Source organism: Euleptes europaea, chromosome 3 (genome assembly GCF_029931775.1).
Source record: "Euleptes europaea isolate rEulEur1 chromosome 3, rEulEur1.hap1, whole genome shotgun sequence".
Taxonomy (NCBI): Eukaryota; Metazoa; Chordata; class Lepidosauria; order Squamata; family Sphaerodactylidae; genus Euleptes; species Euleptes europaea.
In genome coordinates, this window is record NC_079314.1 from 47,857,362 (window position 1) to 47,872,364 (window position 15,003).

Genomic DNA, 15,003 nt, shown 5'->3' on the forward strand with positions numbered 1-15,003 from the left:
ATAAGGTTATCCTATTCATTGTTTATACAGACCGTGAGTGCAAATGGCACTTTACAGAGTACAAGATAGCTCCCTACCCCCAGGTGGTCGCCACCTATAATTTAAACACAAGGCAAGTAGAGGTGCAGGATGAAGGATAGACAGGGAATCTACCAGGAGAACAGCCTTTTCTGTGGTGGCACTCTCAGTTTCCGGTCTCTTCATGGACAGGGGAGGGAACACTTTTATTCCATCTGGCTTTTGTCAGTTTAGTTGCATAGTTTTTTTTTTAATTTGTAAGGATTGTTTTTGTTATAAAATTATAAATTTCCTCATGCACAATTTTCCATCGAATGGTAAACTATAATATGGTAAAATTTACCAATTTTTGCAAAGAGCTTTAAAGTTTTCAAAGTTTCATGCCATATCAAATGAGTATCTAACTTTTTATTTACTTAAAAAACAATTTATGCTGCCCTCCTACCCAATTTGGGGTCTCGAGGCGGTGAAGCAGTTAAACATTAAAAACCAATTTTAAAAAGTGCATTAAACAATCAAAAACATGAACAGGAAGGTGGGCCCAAATGAAACAAAAAGCTCTTCACCTGCTGTCAGAAGATAACAAATAGAGGGGGACAGATAAACCTCAGTTACAAACTGACCACACTTAGGAACATTAAAAAAAATGTATTCTGTTTCTTTTCAGATTTTTAAAAATTACAACTAAAATAATTCTGAACATAAGTTTATCAGTCAAATTAGTTCAGAGGTTAAATTAGTGCATACCCACCCCAACCATGATAAAAAGTCTTCCTAAACTAAAGAGCAGATGTATGAGAACAATGTCCTTGTTAAATTTATTATGTATACAAACCTAGTCTGTTTATAAGAACCTGTGAACATTGAGTAATTTTTATTTTTCCCTCTTCATTCCAAATGTCATCACCTTTCTGGATACATCTTACACATACCAAAATATATAATCAAAACTTGGGTGTGTTGCTTCATTTTAAAAACTGCATGCCTTGGTGTATAAAAAAAATGAAAATGACCCTACAAAAGATGAACTGAGGTAATTAAAATTACTAATAAGTGCTTATATAATGTATTTCAAGTGCCTAAATATATACATAATCTCTCATCTCTTTCCAAACCTCAGTATTACAAGCCAGGGTTATCCTCATACTTCAGAGAATAGTGCCTTCCACTAAAGTCATCAAGTAAGAAAATTTTTGACTCCAAAACTTTCCCAGCTCACATTCGCAGACTGGGCATGTGTGCTTGCAGAGGAGTAGGTGTATTGTTTTAATACTTTTCTCCTGCAAGGATAAGCCTCTAATGTTGGTGGAGATCTCTGGCTATCATTCCCATTGTGTGCTTTCAGTATCAATATTTGTTTCTCTAAAATTTAGAAGTAAATAAGATTTCCTCTCTCACCTCAGATTCTCTCCAAGGCAGACGGATTATCATTATAAGTTTTAACTATTTTGCTAATTAAAATGATAATTTTAAAACACAAATTGTGATTCTACATATAAACTCCACAATAACCGTGAGTTTCCTTCAAACATCCCTCGCACAGCAGGCTTTAAGCCATGATTCTGTATTAGGATGAACTGATTATCCTATCAAAACTAATGGAAAACCCATTGTCTTGGTTGGCTTTGACAGAATTCCTGGAATCTTAGGCTGTACTCCCACGTACCAACATACCTTTATTTATACATTTACCTATTTAATTTATCCTGTCTTCCACCCCAATAAGAACTTGGTGGGTAAGACTGCAGTCTTAGATTTCATTTAAAGATTTTAAACATGAAGATGTAGTGACATTTAGAAATGGAAATCCCAAGTTCAAATCTACACTCAGCTGGGAGGCTCACCCTAGTCCAACTCCCAGAGCTGCATACAAATTTTCAAAATGTTGGTTCTAAGATATCGCATGATTTTGAATGTTTGTAGTCACTAATGCTATTTGGTTGAAATATATGGTTGGTTTGAGGGTTCCATTATAAACATCAATATGACCAGAGAAAAAGGAGAGTCCTGTTCTCAATTATGGCTTTGAAAAGTAGTGTGTCTTGACTGTGTCCTGATTGCAATTTTCTGATCAGACAAAGAATGACATTTTAGTCATCTGGGCCTTGCAAGGTCATAAGCAGCCTTGTTATCTATAAGAGTTACCTCAACTAGGTAGAAGTTTGGAAACATCACAGACTTGTAAGATCTAGAATGAACACACACAATCCAGGAAAAAAAAACCCTCTTATCTCAGTGTTATTTCATCAAGAGAGCCCACGTAGTTAGAAACTATCAACAGTACGTATCTTGTTACAGTTAACAAAAACTTGCTTAAAAAAAAAAAGTGGAAAACTGCCCATTTGCAATCTAGCTTTAATCACAGAAGAATAAGCCACATTTACACCAGAGCGATTGAAGCGACTAGTAGAATGAGATGGCAACACAGAAAGCAACACTATTCTCCCTAAGATCACAGAAAAAGTTTCCTGGTAGTGTGAGAAGCCACTGAGGACAAAGAACAACATACCCATTGCACTTTTCTTTATTTCTGCTTTCAGTTTTTCAGCTTCCTGCTTTAATTTTTTATTTGTTTCTTCGATCAACTCTGCAGTGATACAATTTCTTCTTTCCATTAATGACTAATAAAAAAAAGAAAAAAGGCATCTTAATAGTTTATAGCCACTTTAAGTACCAAGTAAGAACAATTTAAAACTGTACCATTTTATCAACAATTGTAATAAGTTTGCTTTCTAAGTTTTTGATTCCCTTGGTGCTGCTCATTTGTTTTTAAGAAGTAGCCTGCATACAGTAAGAAAAATGGAAAAGTAAGACTAACTTCTCATTTGCTTAAAATCAATGTTTATATTGAACATGCAATGTTAACAGGACTAATATGGATCTTCTTATTAAAATGGCATGACATTCTTATACATCTTATTCCTTATTCTACATAAATTGTGCACCAAAGTACTTTTTAATTACCTGAATCGTTCATAGAAACCATATCTGTCAGCTATTCAAGGTTTAGTGTTTAGTGTGTTTTTTTTTTTTTGCTTTCTCGGATGGAATCTAAAGAGATTTACAACCAGCCCCTTGCATTCAAAGGACTTGGAGCTTATATTTCTTGGGAACTGGCTGCCTCCGCCCCCAATACCATATTACACAGTAAACTGCTTTTGAAATCAAGGGAAGGCAGATCTGCTATTATAAGGGGGGAAAGTAAAAAATCCCACCAGGCTTGCCCAAGCCCCTGGCATCTCAAGCCATTACATAAGTAACATCACCATCAACAAGAGACAGAGCAGTGCAACAGACCCGCTGCAATTTTTCATTCTCTTCCAGATATTTCCTGGCGGCATCACCGGTGTTTGCTACTTGAATTTCCAGAGCTACCTGGGCTCCCATCTCTTTTGCCAGCAGAGTGATGAGGGAAACAGTACGCCTTAGTACACTGTGAGAGGGCAGAAGAGCTGTGAGCTAACAGGACAAAATATTATATCCATAAAAATCAGTTATATATTTCAAAAATGTATATGCTGCCTCTCCAGATACCTGCTCAAGTTGGCTTACAACTAACAAAAGAAAGCCATTAAAATACATCCATCAAAAAACAGACCAACGCCATTAAAACAAGCCAGGGAATAGCAGCAGCATAAAATACACAGTAACTGCACAATCCTATGGGGGAAGGGTCCTGCCGCAGCTGGGGATGGCGCAGCTGCACCGCCTCCTGAGTGGCTTGCTGTCAGGTGCAGCAAGTCGAAAAAGTGAGTGAAGAGATCCTTCTAGATCTGGCCTTTCTCCCAGGTATCCAAGGTGATCCCCAAGGAACTCTCCATTGAGTCATGCCAGCTCCTATCCCCTTTCATACACACCCTGTTAGGATTGCTCTGCATGAAGGCTAAAACTATGTAGATGAAATGACCCCCCCGCAACACACCTTTAAACCTTTGAAAGATAAAACCCATTAGTTAAAAGCCAATGTAGAAAGAAATGTTTTAGCCTGGCACCTGAAAGAAAGTAAGGCAGGTGTCAGATGAGCCTCCTGGGGGAAGGCATTCCAAACACGAAGAGCCACCATCGAAAAAGGCCTGTGATTATAATTATGTTATACAATTTTAACATTTTAGTAAAATAAAGCCTTAGTAAACAACTACTGTGTGTGTGTGTGTGTAAAGTGGCGTCAAGTCGCAGCCGACTTATGGCGACCCCTTTTGAGGTTTTCATGGCAAGAGACTAACAGAGGTGGTTTGCCAGTGCCTTCCTCTGCACAGCAACCCTGGTATTCCTTGGTGGTCTCCCATCCAAATACTAACCAGGGCTGACCCTGCTTAGCTTCTGAGATCTGACAAGATCAGGCTAGCCTGGGCCATCTAACAACTATTAGATATTGTTAAAGACAAAGCTGATATGTCAAAACACGCTATGTTTTACTTTCTTTTGCTTCTCTGCCTTTTGGCTGAGATCAAATGTGTGTGTAATAGATAACATTACATATTGCGGCTGAACAGAGGCCTAGATTGTTCATGAAATGATTTACTGCTTCACTTTAACACCTAAGTGTTGAAATGTACATTATTTTGATAATTTTGAGTTGGAAATTTTTCTTGTTAAGAAGGTTAAATTATATATTCCTCTCATTTATCATCATTCTATACCTCTGGCTTATTGCTGAATAACCTATTGCATAATTTATACAGCAATAGATTAGGAAGTAACTCTGACGAAGTCTACTGCAAAGGAAGTCCCATTTTATTCAGTGAGACTTACTCCCAAGGAAAGGGTTCTTAGGACTGCAGCTATAGTTCATTAAATCACACTCAGTCCCTATTCCCACATACAGGCCCTCAACCTGAGACACTCCCATCTCCATCCAAGTGAATGCCATTCCAATATCAGAAGAACAGCAGCACCAAGCTCCTTCTCTTAAGCTTGGCTCTCAGGACATGGAAGACCCATCTTGGGAGAAAAGGACTACAGCCTTCACTTAGCACTGGGGTGGTGGTGGAGGGATAAGACTATGTTTGTTTTTTTAATGTAAGCCTCTTTGAATACTTTATCATCAACAAAAACTGGGATGTAAATAATTAAATAAAACAGCAGAGATGGCAGCTAGAGAGAGAAAAAGTGGCATTGATCACAGCCTAGAGCACTTTTTAAAGTGCTTCTACAGGAGGTAGCACAGATGATGCTGAAAATACAGTACTAGAACATGTTTTATTTCCCTGAAGACTCCAGTACACAGTTTTGATATCCTTCTAGATCTGGCCTTTCTCCTTGGTATCCAAGGTGATCCCTGTTGCCAGGAGTATCTTGAGCCAATACACTAACTGTGACCTTTTCTGGAAAACTCTGATTTTAACAACAGTTACACATGCAATAGATGCAAGTGGATTATTGTAATATGTCTACACCTGGGGGCTTTTCAGAAGTTTGAGAACATTTAACAGGCCCAACAATAGGAACAACTATGCCACCACAGGGTTTGAACATATTATGCCTATTTTGCCCCAACTTTGATGGCTCCCAGTTTGTTTCTGGCCTCAGTGCAAAGTGCTAGTGAAGATCATGAAACCCGACTTCCGGTGGTGCCGTTGGAGAGAGCACTCCATTTCCCCAGGTTGTCCTGGGAGAAATCCAAGTCTGCGTTATTTTTGGGGTACATAGATACCCCAATCCGACCCTTGCAAGTGGGTTGGAAAGCAGGAACTCCCTGCAGCCCGCAAACGCGGTTTGACCTCCTAGGTACTCTGAGGGGGCTTTTTTAAGCCCCTCGGAGTCCTAGACGCCGGTCCTGCGAGGGCACTAGGGAAGGACATCGCCAAAACGCAACTTTGGCAGCAAGCTCTACCCTCCACCGCCTTAATACCAACATAAGGACTACATAAAGAAAAGAACCTCACCTCTTGACACCCAAGTGAGTACAAAAGAACTCTTCGTCTACTTACTAGAAATTTGAACAGACGGGAGGCTGATAAGAATATTTCTGGGACCCCCACCCCTCCATAATCCGAACTGAAAAAGTTTGATCTGAGTTAGTCATCGGGATTAGCGACAGGAGCCTTATCGGATCGATCAGCCTAAACCATAACAAAGAGTCGGAAGGATACCTTTTAGACTGACAAGAATTATCACCAATGAGAGGTCCGAAGGAAGGGGAGGGTGATTTCTCTTCCTGATTTTCCGGCCAATTCCTGCCACGTTTGCAGTAAGGGAGTGCCTGGAACGGAAGACTCTCTATAACACCCTCTCTATCATTGGAACTAAAACAACAGGAAGTAGCCGCGGGACTGAATATCCGTCGCACTCGAGTTACTTTCAAATCATTCCTGAAGGAATAACCATCGAGAAGAGGCGATAGAAGGTCTGCAGCACTAGTAACTTCCTGTTTACTTCCTGATTAATCCGATCTAGAGCGACCGAAAAAACTCACTGGTATTTTAAAACTTTAAAATGCAATTTTAAAGCCAATTTCGACTCTTTTCAACCCGAAAAAATTACTAGGCTGATCTTTGAACTATCATCTTTTAACCAGCACCTTAAAGGCCCTGTCGGTGGACATGTATTTTACCAGCTTTTTTTGAATGTAAATGTCTCGACCCCGCTCTGGCTCACTACATAGCCCTGCCTATACTAAACTAAGGGACTCTTTACAAACCTCGACCATGGAAAAAAAGTTACAGGATATGCTAACTAAACAAACTGAGGCAACAAATAAACAGTTTGAACAGATGTCTACACAGATGGCACAGTTGACTTCTATGATGACAAATCTTGGTCAAGCATCCCAAGCTATTAATCAGAAGTTGGATGTGGTCACTGGAGACTTGAAAGAAGTAAAAACTCAAATGATTGTTATGAAGACAGATATGCAAGCGATGGATGTATCAATTAAGAAAGTGATGGATGAGCACAAGGACACAAAGAAAAAATTAACAAGCCAAGAAAAACAGATTGAAACAATACAAGCGGATCAGATGGCGGCAAAAAATCAAATGGCAATGATGGAGATGAGAGTGAAAGAGACCAACCTTCGTATACGCAATTTTCCAGATATGATGGGAGATAATAAAGAATCTGCAATACCAAATTTGGCCTACTTATTTCAGATAGATGAACAAGAATTAAAACAAGCCATTAATAGAATATACAGGATACCACTACCTGCTAGAATGAGAAGATCTAAGCCAAGAGATTTGATGATAGTGTTCTATGACACCAGAGTTAAAGACAAGATTATGAAGATTCATTATGAAAATCCAGTGTCAGCAGGAGACTCCTCTCTTATACTACTGAAGGATATTCCAAGGCATCTACTTTCACAGAGGAATAACTACAAAGACTTTGTGTCTATACTGAAAGCTAATGGCATCAAATATCGTTGGATTATGCCACAAGGTTTGGCTTTCACCTATAAGGAAGTGAAAACGACAATTCTATCCCAAGCAGATGTGGGGAAATTTTTGAGAAAATATAAAATGGACCTTAAAGAATTACCTGGAGAGAAGGAGGAAGAAGAAGAGGAAGAAGAAGAGGTACAGGGTGCAGAAGGTGGTACTAAACTATAGACTTTTTATTTTGCTAAAAAATACTACATTATGGCAAAAGCAATTTCTTGGAATGTAAATGGACTGAATGAGAAAACTAAAAGGGCCAGAATCTTCAAATATCTACAGAAATATAAATACTCCCTAATTTGCCTACAAGAAACCCATATAGCTTCAAAGCATAAAAAATACTTGGAGAAACAGGTGCTTGGACAAGCATTTATTGCTTCTGCTAAAACTAAAACAAAGGGAGTGGTAATCTATGCCCACCCCAGTCTCTGTCCAGAACTAGTATATAAAGACAATGAAGGAAGAATTGTAATTATCAGAACTAAAATATTGGGACAAAGGACAATAGTGGTTGGAATCTATGCACCCAATGAAGGGAAAAAATCCTTCTATGAAAAATTACATGACCTGATAACCCAGTACGCACAAGACCAAATTTTATTGATGGGCGACTTCAATGGAATTATTCTCCCATCTCTGGACAAAAAATCAAAAGCAAAAGATATCAATGATGGATGCTTGCCTAAAACTTTCTTTGCCATGGCTTCAGAATTAGAATTACAAGACATTTGGAGAACAATGAATACAACAGCTAAAGAATACACCTTTTATTCAGCAAGACACGATTCACACTCCAGAATCGATATGATATGGGCCAGTAAATCAATTTTCACGCAACTACGTAAAATTCATATTTTACCTAGAACTTTTTCTGATCACAATGCCTGTTACCTTTGATTGGAATAATAAACAAGCATTTAGATGGCGAATGAACGATAAACTTTTAAAAGACAACAAGATACAAAAGGAATTACAGGTTTTAATGAAAGACTTTTTTGAAATTAACCTTAATGGGGAAACTTCTTTAAATACAGTTTGGGACACATTCAAAGCTGTTCTGAGAGGTTTTATGATACAGAAACACTCGGCCTGGAAGAAGACTCAATTGTAATTTACAAACAACATACTTTGGAATTTACAAAATTTGGAGCAGAAATTGGTAATGGTAACACAGGAAGAGGAGAGAAGAGAAATTCAAATACAGATTTCTGCATCTAAACACCAATTAAATTTGGTAATAATGGAGGAAATGAATAAAAATCTGAAACTTGCTAAACAAAAGTATTTTGAATATGCAAATAAACCAGGAAAATTTTTAGCAACACAACTGAAGGACTCATTTCAAAAGAAGATTATAACAAAAATCCAAACTGCTAAAGGACCAGTTTATTCAACTTCAGAAATTCAGAAAGAATTTGTTTCATTTTACTCTAAGTTATATCAGAAAGAAAATATTCCAAAACAGAAAATAGATAAATTTCTAAACTCAATACAGATGAAAGCTTTGTCAATGACCCAGAGAGAATGTATTGAAGCTCCAGTAACAAGGGAAGAAATACAAGAAGCAATACTGAGACAAAAAACGGATAAAACACCTGGACCAGATGGAATTACTGCACTATTTTATAGAACATTTAGTGACAATTTAGTTGGATTTTTTGGTTCACTTTACAATGCAATTTTGGACGAGGGAACATCCCCGGAGACTTGGTCACACGCATTTATATCACTGATACCCAAAGAAGGAAGAGATCCAGAAAAAACTTCTAATTACAGACCTATATCGCTCTTAAATGTGGATTACAAAATTTTTGCTTCGGTTTTGGCATGTAGGATAAAGCAATTTATTAAGGATCTTATACATGAGGACCAAGCAGGTTTTATACCAGGAAGGCAAATAAAAGACAATGTAAGAATTTTACTAGATTCACTGGAATATTATGACCATAATATTCAACAAACTGCGGCTTTTGTATTTTTGGATGCAGAAAAAGCCTTTGATATGGTCTCTTGGAACTTTTTGAAACGGATTTTGGATAAATTGAATTTTGGAGATCGTTTTCAGAAAGGTATATCGGCTATTTATACCTCCCAACAAGCTAAAATTTTGGTTAATGAATCAATGTCAGATAACTGCCAAATCACGAAAGGGACTAGACAGGGATGTCCCTTGTCTCCACTTTTATTTTTGTTGGTGTTGGAACCGCTATGTGTGAAACTAAGAAGTATGGAGGACATCCGCGGGCTAAGAATTAAAAAACATGAATTTAAGTTGAGAGCATTCGCGGATGACCTACTGCTAATTCTGGAAAACCCAACACAGTCAATGAATATACTTCAGGAGACTTTGGATGATTTTGGAAAAGTATCAGGCTTTAAAGTGAATCAAGAAAAAACAAAGATAATATTTAAAAATTTATCGGAAATACAACAACAGGAATTTATATCATATACTGGCTGGGAGAAAGTTAACAAAGTTAAATACCTGGGAATTTGGATCACTGCAAAGAATAAAGATCTGTTAACCAACAATTACCTCAAGTTATGGGGTAAGATTAAAACTGATATGATTATATGGTCAAACAAAAAATTGTCATTAATGGGACGTATCTCAACGATCCAAATGAATGTCTTACCGAGGATGCTCTTCTTATTCCAAAATTTACCAATAATATCACAAACAAAATATTTTGAAACTTGGAGGAAAGACATTTCAAACTTCATCTGGCAAGGAAAAAAACCAAGGACTGCTTATAAATACTTGGTGGATCTAAAAACTAGAGGAGGTTTAGCACTGCCTAACTTTCAACTCTATGCTGAAGCGGTAGCTTTAGTATGGCTAAAAGACTGGATGGATTTGTCAAATGTACGTTTGTTAGACTTGGAAGGTTATAATAACTTAAGTGGATGGCATGGTTATTTGTGGTATGATAAAATTAAGTTACAAGCAACATTCCGTAATCATATAATCAGGTCCTCTCTACTTCGTATTTGGATGAGATATAAACACATTTTGGAACCAGAAACACCGATGTGGATATCACCCCAAGAAATGCTAACTTTGCGCCCACTTAGACCAGACAAATTTTTTACTTATCAAGATCTAATTAATTGGGAAGGAAAGAAATGCTCACTAAAAGACTTTCAACTGCTTAAGGATGATTTACAATGGCTTCAATATTACCAAATCAAATCAGTTTTTGTACAAGATGTAAAAAAAGGTTTCTCTAAAGAAAAATCTCCTTTTCAAAGGATTCTACTAGACAATAATACAAAGCTGATTTCTAAAATGTATAATCTCCTTTTAACAATATACTGTGAGCAGGACACGATTAAACCAACTATGATCGATTGGGCTCAAAATGTGGGACATGATATTGTTTTAAATAAATGGGAAAGATTATGGTCTAAAGATTATGGTCTAAAGATTTAAAAGGAATAAAAGCACAGTCAGTGCGAGAAAACATCTATAAAATGATGTATAGATGGTATCTAACACCCAAGAAAATTGCAAAGATTTATAAAACGATGTCCCCTACTTGTTGGAAATGTAACAAAGAAATTGGTTCCTTTTATCACATGTGGTGGACCTGTGACAAAGCCAAAGACTTCTGGGACATGATTTATAACGAACTGAGATTAATATTACAAAAGAATATATCCAAAACACCAGAAATGATGTTATTGAGTATGATTCCAGACGACTTAGCAACACAAAGAACCTTTTTGATATATGCCACAACAGCTGCGAGACTGCTTTATGCAGCGAAATGGAAAGGGCTAGAAACTCCAGAGAAAAAAGACTGGATTGTTAAAATGTTTGAAGTGGCAGAAATGGCAAAACTCACAGCTATTCTAAATGAAGAAAATGACGTTCGGTTTTTGGGGGAATGGGGGGCGTGGATGCATTATTGTGAATATGAGTTAAAATTGGGAAGAATGGAAGAATATTTTCTAATCTGATCCAGAGGATTATTTTTGATTTTTTTTTTATATTGCATAAGCATAATTGTATTTACTAACAGATTATGGTTTTTTATATATGGTATTGATATTTTATCAAGATTAGATTACCTATGACGGGAGGAACTTTTTATTAAGAGGCAGATAGAGGTGATGGGGAAGTCAAAAATTTTCCATTTCTTTTTTTTCTTTTTTCTTTTTTCTTTTTAATTATATGATATGGAATTATAACAACTTTAGGTTAGAATTGAAATTCGATATTGTTATAGATGTTGTTTAATGCAATGGAAAATTTCTATCATAAAACCCAATAAAATTTATATATAAAAAAAAAAAAGATCATGAAACCCCTACATGACTTGGGAACAAGGTACATCAAGGACTGCCTGCTCCGGACAAAGAGGTCACCCGAAGAAGACTTGCTCCATTCCCAACTACTTTTATATATTTGATGAGCAGCAGCATAACAGAATCTACTTGGTGGGCTATGTAGGAAGGGGAATAAATCCTTCCCCTGCAAGGCTTGTTTGGCATAATTTCTGTGCAGCCTTCCATTAATTGACGGAAATCATTTTGTTTTAGAGAGCTTTGATCTACCGTATTTTCCGGCGTACAAGGCGACTGGGCGTATAAGACGACCCCCCATTTTTACAGTTAAAATATAGAGTTTGGGGTTGTCCCGAGTCCGCGGCCTAGGGCCGGCCCTCGGGACTGCGCCCCAACCCCACGGCCACCCCCGGTCCTCCTGGGGCGGCTCAACCCCCGGGGAAACACCACTTACCGGGGCGGGAGAAAGAGGGGGCGGGGGCGGCCGGACGAGCTGGCAGCGCGCCGGGAGGCGGGGCTGGCGGGAGGAACAGGAGGAGGCCGGGGGCCGACCTCCCGGCATGGAAGAGTGTGTGCCGACCCGGAGCAGCGGGACGTGGCTCTCGGGGGGAGTCGGCGAGGGGAGAAGGGAGCGAGGAAGAAGAGGGGGACGGGGGCGAGAGTAAGGGCCCTCGAGAAGGGCGAGGCTAAAGGCGAGGGGAGGACTGAGCCGACGGCCCGCAGAGGGTGGGGCTAAAGGAGGATTTGGAGGGGAGGGAAGCCCATAAAGACAGAAGCTGAAGTGGAGGCCGGGGAGGAAAGGGGGCATGTTGGGTGTGCTAGGCGGCAGCCAACACACCCTGTGCCGGGAGAAGAGAGTGGCCACCCCAGCCCTGGCCAGCCGGCCAGCCAGCCGCATGCCTGCCTTGCGCTGCCGCTGGAGCACAGCTGAGCACTTCCCTCCGTGCACCCTGGCGCGCCTGGCTCCGACTCCGAGCCGGGCAGTGAGCGCCCTCGCCGGGTTCGCCTCCCCTCCCTCCTCTGGCGGACATGGACAGAGCGGAGGCGGCTCCCCAGGCAGATTCTCCAGTCCGGCTCGGAATTCAGCATCCGGCGTATAAGACGACCCCCGACTTTTGAGAAGATTTTCCTGGGTTAAAAAGTAGTCTTATACGCCAGAAAATACAGTAGTTAGGTTGCCGATTCTGCAGACCTATGTTGGTTTTGTTTACTCTGTTGGCTTTCTGCATTTTTTAATATCTTCTAAAAGTTTTTAACAGCTACAAATTGGATGTTATATCATTGTGTATTGTAAATTATCTGTATTTTGCAGATTTGCAGACTGAAAGCCAGGATAGCAATGTTTTAACAAATAAAATATAAACGGGCTTCAGTGAGTGGAGAAGGTTTGTTTAGGGCTATGTGTGTTTTTTCAAATTACCCGTTCCACCTTGTGAGTTCTGCAGGATCATGGTAAGCCTGCACTAGTTTGGAAGACAAGGGAAAACTGGCTGCAGTCACTCCTTTCCCCTCTTGTGCAAGCTCTTCCATGAACTGAAAAGAACTACTGCAAGAATTGCTAGAGGAATTACTGCTAATTCTCTGTTCTTACTACATCCTCTGTATCCCTGTGAACACATTACAGTGAATGCACATACAACTGTGTATAGTGTACACATGATTTTTCATTATGGGTTGAGTAGTTTTCATGTTATGTTCAACGCATGAACAACTCAATGTGTGTACTGGTCATTGGATTCATTTGTAAAGTGAATGTGAATTGGCTCTTTTTTAAGAACAGATGTAGGGATGTAGATGAAGAATGTACACACATTCATTGTAACATGTCAACAGGGTTTGTGTTGCATCCTATTCTATTTGAGGGTCCCCTGATGCTCAGGAACAGATTTCTGAGAAATGCAGGAGGCTGTAGGGGGAACTGGGAGAGAACCGTTCTGTGAAATTGTTCCAGTCATGGTGCACTGGACCCAACCCAGAATGTTTGCTAGTCAAGAACCATAACAGTTTCTCAGTGCAACTTTTTGTCATTCTGGACAGAATTTCTTACAAGGTAAACAAAACAGACTTCAGTATTACCTAAGGGCCTTCTGAGTTGTGGCACCAAAATTATGTAATTTCCTCCCCAGGGAAATTCATTTACCCTCCTCAATTATTGCCTTCCACCACCAGGTGAAGATTTTGACCCTCCTTGTTTTTTGTTTTAATTTATTAAACAACAAAAAAAGGAATACAAATGGTTAACTGGGAAACTAATTGGGGCAAATACATAATCTAAATAAAAGGGTCTATATGCCAAAATACAGCAAGAAATGAGCTATCGGATTACACCCAACTGTCTAAAAAAGTCTAATGGCAATGTTGAACTGCAAAGCAAAACAGGAACCAATACAACAACAAGCCACATAAAACTAATCACATAAAACTAATCATAACAACCTACAGAATAAATGATGGTACACAAATCAAAACAGTAAGTACAAACTGTGAAAATCAACAGCTAAAGTAACAATTGTTTTTAATAAATACTATATATATAACCACACTCCTTATTTTTAATAAATACTATATATATACACACTCGCACGCACAGTTTTAAAAGTTCATTTTAATACCTTTTTAAATTGTTGTTTACTGCCTTGAGGGCAGAAATTTGTGATACAAATGTTTGAACTTTATACTTACAGCCAAAGAAACAGGGAGAATCCTGATATGTAAAGATTGCGTTGTGACCTGAAGAGTTTCATGTGAATGTGATCATATGCACTGGCAGTTGCCTGTGTACTTTTTTCAGCTATATGAATATCCGAGTATTTCCTCACTTCTCTTACTGCATCTGTAAGCATTAAAAAAGTTACACTCATTTTTCAATGCCCCCTTTTACCTATTAGTTTAGTATCATGCACAAAGCTTCCACACAGAAAAAGTAGTATGTAAACTGCAGCAGTTGAACTGTTTTGTTGTAGTAGGGCAACGAGAAAGGAATATGGGGGCACACAGAAGTCAGGACTGTGAAAATTAGCTGGTGAATAAAAAGAAGGGAGTGGGATACACAATAGACTGCACATCATGTTAGAGATAGAAAAACAAAAACAACAAAAATACCCCAATCACTTTGAAACAATTGCTCAGAATGCACAGTAATTTTTAAAAAGCATGTTGCTTTTTTGATCATTAGCCCCAGAAACTAACAGTGCAATCCTATCCAGAGTTACTCTTGCCTTAGCCCACTGAACTAAGTCGGCTTAGCAGGAGTAACTCTGGAAAAGATTGCATTGAAATTTACTGTGAAACAAGCAGAAAATCTGCAAAAAGCTTT

At 38.7% G+C, this 15,003-nt stretch overlaps 2 protein-coding genes across 2 annotated transcripts in view; both read right to left on the bottom strand.

Moving 5' to 3' along the window:
* Positions 1-15,003, bottom strand: part of SLC26A4 (solute carrier family 26 member 4) — a 139,556-nt gene that overhangs the window by 48,145 nt on the left and 76,408 nt on the right. The gene's annotated exons all lie outside the window — the stretch shown is intronic.
* The window catches only part of BCAP29 (B cell receptor associated protein 29), a 29,676-nt gene that overhangs the window by 4,879 nt on the left and 9,794 nt on the right, over positions 1-15,003 (bottom strand). The window contains exons 3-5 of the mRNA XM_056846478.1: positions 14,370-14,520; positions 3,316-3,451; positions 2,528-2,639 (exon numbers count right to left, since the gene is read on the bottom strand). Of these exons, the coding sequence (XP_056702456.1) occupies positions 2,528-2,639; positions 3,316-3,451; positions 14,370-14,520 (399 nt within the window). The remainder of the gene's footprint in view (positions 1-2,527; positions 2,640-3,315; positions 3,452-14,369; positions 14,521-15,003) is intronic.